This window comes from Coturnix japonica, chromosome 1, assembly GCF_054131305.1.
Source record: "Coturnix japonica strain WE chromosome 1, WE-NBRP24, whole genome shotgun sequence".
Lineage (NCBI taxonomy): Eukaryota > Metazoa > Chordata > Aves > Galliformes > Phasianidae > Coturnix > Coturnix japonica.
In genome coordinates, this window is record NC_140663.1 from 115,227,651 (window position 1) to 115,241,273 (window position 13,623).

General features: G+C 37.2%; 1 protein-coding gene across 2 annotated transcripts in view; it reads left to right on the forward strand.

Annotated features, from left to right (window-relative positions):
- ANOS1 (anosmin 1) overlaps window positions 1–13,623 on the forward strand; it is a 122,010-nt gene that overhangs the window by 73,132 nt on the left and 35,255 nt on the right. For both annotated transcript variants that reach the window (XM_085540909.1, NM_001323185.1), the window contains 2 exon segments: window positions 941–1,125; window positions 7,725–7,854. In XM_085540909.1, the coding sequence (XP_085397035.1) occupies window positions 941–1,125; window positions 7,725–7,854 (315 nt within the window).

A 13,623-nucleotide genomic window follows, 5' to 3' on the forward strand; every position in this document is an offset into this window, starting at 1 on the left:
CTCCCACACCTCAGGTATTTATAAACCTGAATCAAGTCCCCTCTCGTTCTTCTTTTCTTAAGGCTAAACAACAGAAATAACTGTCCTTCAGTAATATCATGTAATGAGAAATTACTCTTAAATATTATAAAGACAGCTTGGACTCTGAAATGTAACAATTGGACCACATTTAACAGATGCAGCAGATCTATTCCAAGAAGTCTTGAAATTTACCTTTCCTAGTTATTTAGGGAAAAGTGAAGAGTGACAGACACATCATACACTACGGCTGCATACCGCAGTAATAATTATGCAAGCCGCATGATTACATGTATCAGATGGATGTAAAAGATTGAAAATAATTTTGCTACTCTATACTGCCTTCATAAAGGCTCTTTTTGGAGACTGTCTTGTTTTAGAGATGGTTTTGGAGAAAGGCTGTGGTCCAATGGAAGAGTTTTGACAGTAGAACTGCAAGAATAATCAGAGGAAGAGAAACTCTTACAGGAGTACAATGCAGTTATTAGACAGAAGAAGAAAGCAATGAAAGAGATGACAACAGTCCTACAGTGCTCAGAAGACTTCTCCATAGGCGAAAGATACGATCTGTTGTCCATGATCCATGAACACAAGTACTGAGTTTAAAATGCAGCAAAGACTGAGCAAGGGGAAGTTTTGTAATAAGGGTAGAGAAGCAGTGGAAAAAAACAGAGATTGCTAAGTGATGCTGGGAAAATTCTATGATGAGAAGTGTTTAAAGACAAATTAGGTGAAAATCTGAATGGCGGTGTAGCTGATTCAGCTTGAGATCAGATGATCTTTCTCCATGTTATCAAAATTTGGAACTGAAATCAGTTTTAAGTCACAACTCTCAGATCTGTACTACCTTTAGTTCTTAAATGAAATAAAGAAATAATTTGTAAATTATTCAAATATTTTCATCTTTATGTTCTTATTGCAGGTGTTCCATTGAAACCCCGGAAAGAGTTAAAATTCATCGAACTCCAGTCTGGAGACCTGGAGGTGAAGTGGTCTTCAAAATTCAATATTTCAATTGAGCCTGTGATTTATGTTGTTCAGAGGAGGTGGAATCAAGGAATCCATCCTAGTGAGGATGACGCCACTAACTGGCAAACTGTGGCACAGGTCAGTTCTTCGTAAAATGGTAAGAACCCCTAGCTTCTGTAAAGTTCTTCAGATCAGAGAACAGTTAGATTACATAAACTGAGAGACTGATTCAGAGATATGCATTTTGAGAGTTTCTCTAAGTCACAGGATAGCCGCAAGCAGGGTCTAGATCTCCAAGGCTTTACTCCACTGCTCAAATGAGCTATTTTCAAGACCTATTCAGGAAAAATTAACTTCAATATTTTGTCTTTCAGTTTTTCAGTCACAGAAACATCAAATGGTTTTGATTCTGTATAGTAGATGACATCATTACAAATGTGTGAATACACTAGCAAAAAAAGAAAATATTTCTTTTCCTGTACCCAAAGGAAATGACATTCAGTAGTTTATGTTTCCAAAATTACTTTATTTTTTGTAGGTAAGGATCTATAGATCTACCTGGAAGCTTGATTTTCTTAAAACGCTCAGTAGAACTTTTGTATAAGCTCATACTTGTTATCTATTCAGCTAGGTATTCCAAAAAGCCATGAATCTATTGAAAATATAGGCTTAGATACTGAAATCTACTGAAGGAATCGTGTGAGAGACAGTCCCTTTAAAGTCAGTGTGAGCCAATGCCTGGTCTCCAAGTTATGGCTTGGATTTTAGCAAAATGTTAAGAAATATAATTGATCAAAAGACCATCAATTTTTAAAAGAAAAAGTGTTAAGAGTGAAACATTTTTTATTTGTAAGGTCACTTTTTCAGATGTTTCCCTCCTAATTCAGAAAAACCTATGATGTCATGCTGTTATCAATCAGGGCCATCCAGGCTGAGAACGTAAGATTCATGAGCAAATGTTTCTTAATGGGAAGCAGCCAAAAGAGCATAAATTTTTGCTTAGTTTCTTCCCAGTTTCAATCTGTTTCTTAACACGTTGACAGTCCACCTGGAACTGGCAGACTTTCAATCATTTATCTTAACTGCCTCACCATCATCTCTGCTGACAAGAAAAGCAAAATGTTGATTCTGAAAAGACCTGCAAAACATGAGTGGAAGAACAAAACAGCTAGAAAAAAAAGAAAGAAGGAATAATCCACAAAATAAAATAAGGAATTTAAATTCTGTGGCAGTCTGTTTTCATTCTCAGTTCAGGTTGTATAGGAAAAAGGTATCTTAAAATAATGTCAAGCTTCTGAAACTGAACACTGAAAAAGTGAAATCTTTCGCTTTACCGTTGTATCACGCGGGACTGTTACAACTTTACAGTCTTACTCAGGGAAAGTCACCTGCAGCAAAGCTTGGCATGAAACACTGCCTGCACAATTGCATCCCAAGGAACATGTACAACTTCACACCTGATAAAGTTGCAGTGACTTATTTTTGTCTCTCAGTTGAGGTTCAGATCTTCAGTCTGTGTTCCCCATACTCAGAAAACAGCTTCGTAATAATGCTACTAGGAGAATACCACTTAGTAAACATAAGCCAGATGTGAACTGCTTCTCGCTGTTATGCCATGTAACTAGGCTGTAGAAACATAGTTCTTCTGCAAAGATAGCATATTCCCGCACTTTATCTCATCCCAGAAATAACCTCTTGCATATTTCTGGGAACAAGGTCTATATACAGTGGTGAAGCTTGCATAAGCTTCGTTCTCACAGTGATGTACAAGAGAGAGGGCTTCAGAAATATCTTTCCTTTACAGAATGGTAAGAATCCTGATAGGTAACTTTCCTGAGGGTGTACAATATGAAGGCAGAAGGGGCTGAGTTATTCACTATGTCAGGAGAAGACTCCTCCAACTGACTTCTTCCTAGGAACTTTGATGTTCCTACTAAATCTTGAGAGAAATACATTGCATAGTGAAACAGCCTCCACTAGGGATGTCAGGTCAAAACAAGTTTCAGGATGCCTGTCTGACTTTGCAAACCATGTGTACTTAATGCAGCATAAAGGCTGGGCACTCTTTAGGGGCACTAATAATAAGAATTTCTGTCTCTGTAGTCGTGTACCTCAATGGTATTTGTAGTTTTAGACATCAAATTCTGGATTTGGCTGAATGCGTTAGAAATATTTTTGCCATGTCAGCAACAAAGATGGATGTCCAATGTGACTGAAGTGACTGTGTGCATCTCTTCCAGGCTTTTCTTGTCCATATAACTGAGATTTTTTTTCTTGTATGATTCTAAAGCACTGGGCACTTGTTTATAGGTTTAATTGTAGGTTAAGGCTGTGAAGAGCTCAGCCATTCAGTTAAGAACTCCTGGGGCGTGGCTGTCCATGGGAGCTCATGCTCCTTCAGTACTCTCTTCTCTACTTTTGCTAGAGGGCATATTCAGAGCAGAGAAAGATAAACAAGGCTGTAGGCAAGGTTCTGAATTTTTTTATGCTTGTATACTGCATAGTAATATGCCTGGGATTATACAGAGTTTTTGTTTGCACCTTCTTACATGAAAATTCGTAATATTTTGTCAGAGATTTTCATACAGTTTTCTGTTTTTCTTTTTAATTGTTCATTTACAGCTGAGGCTATAATTTTAAATAACTTTTTTGAAGGATTTACTTTTCAAAACTACTACCATTTTCTACTTAATTACTGTGAGTTAATATGTAAATATTTTCTCATGTGTCACATAAATTTTTATTTGGTATTGAAAAAGTATTTTTTTGAAAAAGTGTATGTATTTTGGAGTCTATTGTTGTTCTCTTCTGATGCTTTCTTTTGAAGAAGGGAGACAATCTATTACTATGTTATTTAAATCTTAACATTAAAAAGAATTTTAATTATTCATCACTTTAAAAAGCAGAAATGTTCTTAATTAAGGAAGGTCTACTGTCCTTTGATAGAGTAGCGAATGTGGCACTGTCAGACTTCTTTTTTGACAGAGGAAATACAAACTCAGATCTTCTTACACTATGGATGATATACCTTCACTCTCTTATCTACAAATTCTATATCATTTTGCATTATTTCAAAAGGTAGTTGTGGAGCTATGAACTCAGCAAGGTAAGGCTGTCCCCAGTGTCCAAATGTTAGGGTTGTAACCTAACTGTAAAACCTTCCACTTTTAAGTGAATGGATAAGTGCACAGACAAAAGAATTACGAATTATTACTTCATAATTGTTTAACATAGGGACGATCTTTTTCTTTTGCCTTTCATTGATTAAATTCTTCAGAACATTATGTTAACATTCTAAGACACAATGAGAATTGTTTTTTAATAATTACTCTTATAGCTCTCTGTGAACTAACTGAAAAAATATTCAAATTCCCAATAGAATAGTATAAGATTTCTCAACAGCATTTAGCCCTTTCTTCAAATATTTTAAATCTTTGTAAAGGTTGGCTAGGAAGACCAAAGCTTTTTATAATGCATGAGCTTTTGTTACAGATACATCTCCTACATGCCAACGAGACTAACAGGAGCTTTGCCAACAAAGCCAATAGTGAAAGAAATAAGCCTAGGGCCTGTTCATAAATTAAAATAATTTTAGTGATATGAGTTGACACATTATTTGATTCTACATCTCACAGTCGCCGTGCAAAGAATGACACAAATGAAATCTGGTGTTTTAAATGAGCCCTAACAGGATAACTGGGCTGGTGCAAAGAAATTACAACTGAGATTTCTCAGTTGAGGAATGTAGAGTCAATCAAGTCTTTTCACATTATACCTGTATTCTAGCCACAAGAACTGCTCCTAAAATAATGTTTCCTGTTTTATTATGTTGTCCCATGATGTCAGAGGTGGCCTGGCAGTATAGGTTGAACCTTCCTGCTAGTATCTCATTACATTTTGTTGCAATGTGACAGACAGCAGCAGAGGAGCTGTCTGTTAAAATGACATAGTACATGGAATAGTGTATGAAGCAAAGGTATCGAATTGAATTCCTCCATACAGAAAAAATTATACTCCTGGACATTCATTGTTGCCCGCTGAATGTTTATGGAGATCACATAGTGGATGTGAGCACAGTAAGACAGTGGGTGGCGTGTTTCAGTAGTGGTGACAGCAACACTGGGTCACCTATTTCGTTTACATGCTCACACAATCCTACTACCCATTTTCCTAAATTTTGTTAGTCAACAAGTTGAAGAGATTAAGCACAGGATAGTATCTACAAACTTTACTGGTGGAGGCTCTAAAAATACTGTTGCTGGAGAGCTGGAGCATGTTTCTGAAGTTCTGTCTGTCTGATTTAAGTTGGCAGCTGCTGCTTTCTTCCGGGGGATGGAAAAAAAGCAAAAAGCAGAAATGTATAGAATCATATAATATCTTATTTTGGGAAGGACCTTAAAGATCATCTAGTACTAAGCCATGGACTTTCTAGCTCTCACTAGAAAATGTTGCCCAATAACTCATCCCACCTGGCCTTAAATGCCACCAGGGATGGGGCATCCACAAATTCTTTGGGCAGCCTGTTCCAGTGCCCCACCATCCTCTGAGTAAAGAATTTTCTCCTTACATCGAATCGAAATCTCCACTCTTTAAAATTGTTACCCCTTGTCTGGTCACAGTCAGTCTGTGTAAAAAAGCTGTTCTCCATCTTTTTTATGTTTTATTAAGTACTGGAAAGCCACAATGCGGTCTCCATAGAGATTTCTCTTCTTCAGGATGAATAATGCCAGCTCCCTCAACCATTCTTTGTAAGAGAGGTGTTCCACTCCTCTGGTCATCTTTGTGGCCCTCTGCTGAACCCACTCCAGTTGCTCCATGTCTTTCTTGTGCTGGGCTTCTCACATCTGAATATAATATTCCAGATGAAACCTCATGATGGCAGAGTAGAGTATGACAAGCATATTCCTCACCCTGCTGGCCACCCTTCCTTTGATGCAGCCCAGGATACTGTTGGTTCTCTGGGCTACAAGTGTACACTGCTAGCTCACATCTGTCTTTTCACCCACCAAAAACCCCAAGTCCTTCTATTGAGGGCTGTTCTCAAGTAATTTTTCTCCTAATATGTATACGTGTCTGGGATTGCCTGAAAAAAGTGCAGCACCTTGCACTTGGCCTTGTTGAAGGTTCATGTAAGTCTGCTTCTCAAGCTTGTCCAAGTCCCTCTGGATAACATCCCTTCCTTCTGTAGCATCAACTGCACCACTCAGCTTGGTGTCATTAGCAAATCTGTGAGGGTGCATTCAATCCCACTGGCTAGGTTGCTGACAAAGATGTTAAAGAACAATGACCCCAAGATAGAGAACTGAGCGATCCTGCTTTTTTCTAGCTTTCACCTGGACCTGCTGTACACAGTTCTCTAGCTGTGGCCATCCAGCCCATTTCTTAGCTACCAAATAATCCAGCCTTCAAATCCCTCCAAGTTAGAGATAAGGATGTAATGTGAGATATAATGTCAGAGGCTTAGAGAAGTCCAGGTAGACTCAACTGGTCTTCCCTTGTTGACTGATTCAGTCACCCTATTGTAGAAAACTACCAGATTGGTCAGTCACTTTGTGAAGCTGTGTCGAGTTTCTTAGATCACAGCATTGTCCTTCTTCTGGAAGTACTTGGCATCATTGCAAATGATGCTGAATCCTATATGGTGGATTTCTGAAGTTATAGGAAACAACCATTATAAAAATAAATCGATATTAATAAAGCAATGAGATTGCATCTTGGGTCAGTAATGATATTTATTGATTGTGCAGTTTATTTAGACATGTGCAAAACATTTATTTCAAGCTTATATGTGTTTTGATTAAAGTATTAAAACAGCAAAAGTGAGAGCTGTGAAATGAATTTTGGGTAATTGAGATGTAACTTTAAATGTAAAATAGCCACAAATAGATTAGTTTCTGATGAGCTCCACAGACAATGTTTCTTCTCTACTGGTAGTGATCGAGCTGTTATCAGAAAGCTGTGTTCAGTTCTGATGTTTGTACCTCAGAAAAAAATTCAGAAAGTGTACAAACCAGCTGCTTAAAAGCTTAAAGGAAAAGAATAAAAACAGACCTTAGAATAAATGTGTTAAAAGCACCTCCTCCTGAAAGAGTTCAGAGTGCATTTATACTTTTTCCATATGTCGGTGGTTAAGGCACTCATTGCAGAAGTTGGAAATGGAACTTATGACACACCAGCAGTCTTAGTGAGTGTTGTAGGAGAAAAGATCATCTCCTATGACCTAAGAAAAGTCTGCAGAGAAGAGTTAAGGCTGTGATTATCATTTTGTTGTAAGTGCCAAAGATTTGAAGGAGGATTCACTTTCATTACCTGAGGACTTTGTGTTCCCTGTGAACCAGAAAATGTGGATTCTCAGTGTTGGATTTTATGAAGTAATTTTGGAGGCCTGACTCTTTAGGGTCTGGATAAATGAGTCTGTTGATCTGGGGTAATGAGTTCCCTAAAAACTCATCAGCTGATTAGCTAAGTCCTACATGTTTAGTAATGTTTGTGATAACTGAAAAAATCATTTTGTGAATTTAACACTTGACCAATTTTCTAAACGCCACTTCTCTAGAAGAGTCCTGCAACATACTTTATAGTTTGGTGGTTACATGGTTTTGTTCACAACTGTTGGCACTTGTGAGTACTGAAGAGGTGTATCTGCTACCTCCCAGTCTGACTGATGGGTGTTACATTGCAGAAAGCATAACTAGCCCCATTTAAGCAGACAGTAACCGTGACATTTTCTCCACCAGACAACAGATGAGCGGGTTCAGCTGTCAGACATCAGAGCGAGCAGGTGGTACCAGTTCCGTGTGGCAGCTGTGAATGTGCATGGGACAAGGGGCTTCACGGCACCCAGCAAGCACTTCCGCTCCTCTAAAGGTGAGTTTTGGTTCCCTACATCTGGAGCACATCTTCTGCTTGCTCAAATGTGGAAGGCAGCCTGTTTTTGTGGCAGAAAGTGGGGCTTTTGGTTGTTTTGCCATTAGCTTTGGCATTAGCTCACATGGTGTGAAGTTTGTTTGAGGTCTTCTCAAGAATTAAAGGTTAATGATATCCTTATTCTTTTTATCAGAAAGGTGTCTCAATGAATAAACCTTTTCTTAGACATTTTCCATGCTATTGGTATCAAACAGCAAGACTCTGACCATGAAAAATGGAGATGGGTTTTCAGTGTTTTATTCCAAGAGAACTTTCTTATGTTCCTTTACAGTTATAGAAAATTTGTTACTGTCGTATGTTTAGCCAAGTACAGAAATATTTGTCACCCACATCTAAGTAGTCGGAGTATCAGTTTTTTTAATGGCAATAGGGACTTTTAATATGACTCCCTTCCTTCTAGCACTAATCATAAGGGCTTAGGTATAATAAGGTTAAGCAGCATGTTACTTTTCATCGGGAAGGCATGTTAGCCAGTCCATTAAGTGTTGCAGGAATTTTTGTTGCTGTTGCTTGATTTGTCAAGGGATGTATTCGGGCAATAACTTTGAAAATGGATCAGTAATTGGTACTGGGAAGATAGGAGCTCAAACAGATCTCCCCTCCTGTGAAGTTTCATTCTGGTGCACTTTTGACCCACGTGAATTAGAGCTTTTCCAGATGACTTTTCAAGCATGGTATCGCAGTCCAGAAGCCATCCCCAATAGTCTGGATGTGGTCACTCTCTCTTACAGAAAGTTAATAGTCTGGAAATAGCCAGACCATGCTAGTTGGCTTTGATGCCAAACAATGAGATTTGGCAGTCCTCACTGTATTACTGATGGAGATGAAGTTTACAATAGATTGACATGTCTTTGTTTTGGTAGTGACAGGATCTTTACACTTGTATAAAGAGTACTCTGAAGAATGCATTTGTTTCTCCTGTAGAATTGACTTGCAATATAAGCAGTTGCTATTTATGGGTTTCCACATTATCTTTTTCTTTCTTTTTGGTCATAATCAATCCTAGAAAAGATCTTACTGTAGGCACAGTTATATAAGTATGCAAGTGCTTTTGATAATATGGATGTTTTAATTATTTACTGAACAAGTTTACATTCAGATCAGTAATTTTTAATGCTATAACCCCATATCTGATCAGAAGTATTTGTTGGCATGACCATCCCACTATTGCTGTGAGACAAACAAAAGAAGTATTATTTTAAGAATTTGTTACAATTAATTAGCACACAATTTCAATGACATAAAAAATGCAGTTCCTCCAAACTATGATGAGCTCACTGCACAGACTCATCATCAGCTTTCTCTTTGATTTTTCTCGTGAGATACAGTTAAGCAGATACAGTTCTTCATTGCTGAATTGGGCACCAGCTTTCTTTTAAACATATACCATGGTCAGTTGTTTTTCTGAATTGCTAGAGATTTTCCAACTATTCTGCTTGAAAGCACCACAACTGCAGTTACATAAAGATATATCATGATAACCATGGGGTTTTGGCTTGAGTGTGACATTTGTATAAAATTCTGTTCCAAACATGTCCCCTGATGGTTGGGCTCACCACAGGAGCATATTGTTCAAAACACCTACATTAGTAATGAATGTAAGAACATCTGTGCTAAGTTGTACTGAACATCTCTTTAGCCCAGTATCTGACCCTATCCATAAGGGGGTTTCTGGAGGACAATGTGAGAGTGTGATAAGCATACAGATATATTTATTCAGAATAATCTCCTACCTGGCAGTGATTTTCAGGAGCTTGAAGTTTTGAAATGATTGTATGTTAGATACCAGTCTGCTTCTCCTGCACTCTCTGCAGCTGCTCCTGAAGCATTTGCTCTCCAGTAGTACTGCTCATGGCTGTCAGGTGGGCAGAGAGCACTTTGAGAACTTCTAGGACTTTGTGAGATGTACAGAAGCTAGCAGAACATCTGCATGCTGTTACATAATGAAAACAGCAGTGATTTTGTTAAGGGCAGAAAATAAACTAGCTCTATTCAAAAGTCTGCAGTAACCCTCATCTACTGTTATCCTCACAATAACAATTTTCAAATCTAGGCGTCAGCATATGACAGAACATTGTGAAATGCCAAGCAAACGAAAGGGATACAGTTAGCTGTCAGCTCTGCAGCCAGAAACATTCCATCCGTTCATTCGAGTATTTTAGAGGCTTTGTTATGTTAGTGGCTATCGCAAAGATGCCTCACTTACCAAATAAAATTTGGAAGCATTAAGTGACAGTGGTGACTGTCAGGAATGACACTAGCTTGCTTCAGTCAATATCTCTCAATCTCCATGTCCCTGAGCAGGTACTCATAGCAATAACTGCTATAGTGTTATACAGACTATTAATTACTGCATTGGAACTCAGTGGGAAGTGGCTGCCCCTGCCTGGCAGAGAGGCAACGATCACATGCTCCCGTTTTTTTGGGTGCCAGCATCTGCTCATTCCTGCTGAGCTCCTATAGGCATATTTAGCTTCTGTTATGGAAAGGGAAGCAGGATTTTGGCATCTCTCCTTTGAAAGTCTGCTGTCTCCCTTTGGTACATTTGTGCAAAGTGTGGACAGAAGCTCATAACAGTTCTTCTGCTGTTTGATTATATTGCACCAAAAAGCAATAGAAGATTTATCACCTTCATCAGATTTACTAACATTATTTTTTCAAGAAGAAATCCTTTTATTAGGAAATGTGACAGCAATTCCTAAAACAGTCTCTCACACATAATGTTGAACTTCTACCAGTTGCTCATAAGTTACAACGAATAGCAAATTGTATTTTTTTTTTCTTAAGGGAGACAAATGTGACATATAATAAGAATATGGGGAAAAGTATAGAACCACAAAATCTTTGTCACTGAATATTTTAAGCTGTTAACAAAAACATTCAGAGACATTGATGCCAAAATTACTTTGAGAGAGACTTACTTGTCTGGTAATTATGTTACGGTTTACATTGTTTTGTGTATTTTGCAAATCCAAAAATGTGATTTCTAAGTAGATACAACAAAGCAAGATTTTTTAAAATTCAAAATACCTTTACATCTTTTTAGTTATTCAGTAACTTTTATTTCATTAAGAAACTCCTTATTATACAAATTAGTTTAATATCCCAGTCATCAAAAACATAAAACTAGGAAGGCAGAAGAGAATTTCATCAAGCATTCCAGCTATAATGGTTCTACACCATTCTTCATCTACTCGTGTTTTGATTATTTATCTGCTGTAGATGTTGATAGTATTATACTGTGAACAGTTGAGGTGAGGGTTTATTAGCTATTTTACACTGCCTCATGCATTCATTTATGGAATTAGTATGTAAATAATAAATAAACAAAGTGACACAGCTGAGATAAATAATTTATGAAAGGTTCAGAGCTTAAGCTCTCAGAATTTTTCATGCTGTTTATTTATTCCTGTAAAAGAGATGAAGCATTTATATTGGCCTCTCTGGCATAACTTTTCACAGGGAAAAAAAGCGATGCTTTATTTTGCCATAATTTGACACCAAAGTTACAAGAAACATAGAGTAGATTATGTATATCTCCTTAAAGCAGATAGCCAGAAGATGGAGTCAATACAGCACCTAGGAGAATGGGTCCTTTCCTAAAAGTAGGGCTCTGTACATGGATTTTGAGGTTGATACTGTCAGCTAAAATGGATCAAAGCTTTCTGCTATTCTTGATAGTGATTTTCACTTCGCTTTTATTTTTTTAATTGTGTTTGCTTTCCTTTTCATCTTCCACTGAGTGACAGTAATTTGCAGTAACAGCAAAAAGCTAACAGAATGTCTGGCACAATCTTTATGATCCCAAAGATATGAATATACTCATATTTTAACTGATCCTCTCCAAACTGTTTCATTTACTTTGGAAGGAGGAAAGAACTGATCTTACAATCCAAAAATAAGTCTATTCAGGAAAAAAAAAAAAAAAAAAAAAAAAAAAAAAAGCTATCTTTTCTTTCATTATGTGGACACTGGATAGCCAAGCCCAAATTGCCAGAAGCTGTTTGGCACTAGTAATTCAACTTGTGTTTGTGTAAGTTTTTAGACTGTTTTTTTCTAGCTTTTAGGTTCTATGATGACAATGAACTCTCAATAAAAGATAGTACTGTTAACTAGAGGAACCAGCATTAAGCATTACCATATAATATATTATCTTGCCAGTCTGTAGTTAGACACTGTGCTATTTTCATGGGCTAAAAGAGTCTGTAAGATCAACACAATGAGCCCAAACCTGATCCTTCTACCTTACTAAAGGTTTTTATCTTCACCATAAAGGCAGCTGCTAGCATACACAGGATGAATTGTCAAGCAAAAGGAAGCAGACAACATTGTTTTCACAGCACATAAGTACCATGCTGGATGAGATTTCATGCATGCATTACTGAGTGTTAGTAAAACCAGAACAGACACCCACTCCTGGCAATAAAATTCTTTCTGTTGCTCCTTTGAGACCAATGATTTTTTTATACTGTTGCACAGCTGGTTTATGCGTGCCATTTCCATTGGGCAAAGCCAGTCCTCTAACTTATGCCTTGGAACTGTTTAATAGTTGAAGACTTGTCTGTAGAGCAGTTTCAGCAGATTTTTAGAGTTGGCATACATAATGTTTAAAAGATAGTCATGGATGTTCTATTTTAAGTAAGGAGAAAAAAAAAAAATCTGTAGAAAAGGTTTAAACAGGAGTCAAAATTGCCATCATTTTTACAGCTGAAGATGGAAATTCCATGTTTCAGTGTCATTATTTCCTCTCTGACATATATATATGTTAAATCATTTATTGTTTTCATTACAGTTGCCACATTTAAAGCCAAAGTGAATGTTTTGCAGCAATGTGCAATGTGATTATTGTACCTACCCCGCACTTGCTTTTTTATTGAGGTTGTAAGTTGCGTCTAGATCCTATTTATAGAAAGAATTTTGTAAAATATAAAGTGCCTATCACTATGTTTAAAAATATGATTGTGGGAAGATGTGCATTTTGGAATGGTGATGTGAAAATTTTCTTTTTTTCTTGTATTAACAGCAAGGAATTCTCCCTTCTGGGGACTGCAGACAGTTTTTCTTGTGATGACTGAGTAGCCAGCAAGCATTTAAGTCCTTTGGGTATACTCAAGCCAGATACAATGCAGACAAATGCACTACTTACTCTATGTGCTGGAACAACAGTCTCAGCCTTGACCTAATGAAGCTATCATTTCTAGCAGTGAGAAGTGATTTACTTGTCAGATGGCTAAGACCAGAATATTTTAAGATTTGAAAACAATTGACTGTGCCAAATTCTAGTATATATAAGGACTTTTACTTGAGCTGTAGCATAAACAGCAAAGGAAATACTGCAACTAACAGCGTTCTTTCTGCAAACCAAAGAATTCAATTTAACACTCAGATAAATGTGTTTAAATAAAATTTCAGACCTTCAAATTTGAAAAACTGACAGTAGTTTCCCTTCCAGTAGTTTAACATTTATATATCTAAATTATACATGTGGGCAGTCAGTCAAAGGGATCACAGTTATATGAACACAAACAGCAGAATGGTTGTTAGCTTTATAGTCATTAGAATTCCAGTTTAGCTTCATAGTCAGGTTAACAAAGGTGTATAAGCTCTGTAGTCCACTACCATTTATTAGACTTAGAAATATTTCAGCACAAAATGTTGTGTGTGGCTTTCTGTGTCTGGATAGACATAAGCATAATGGAGCACCTTGTA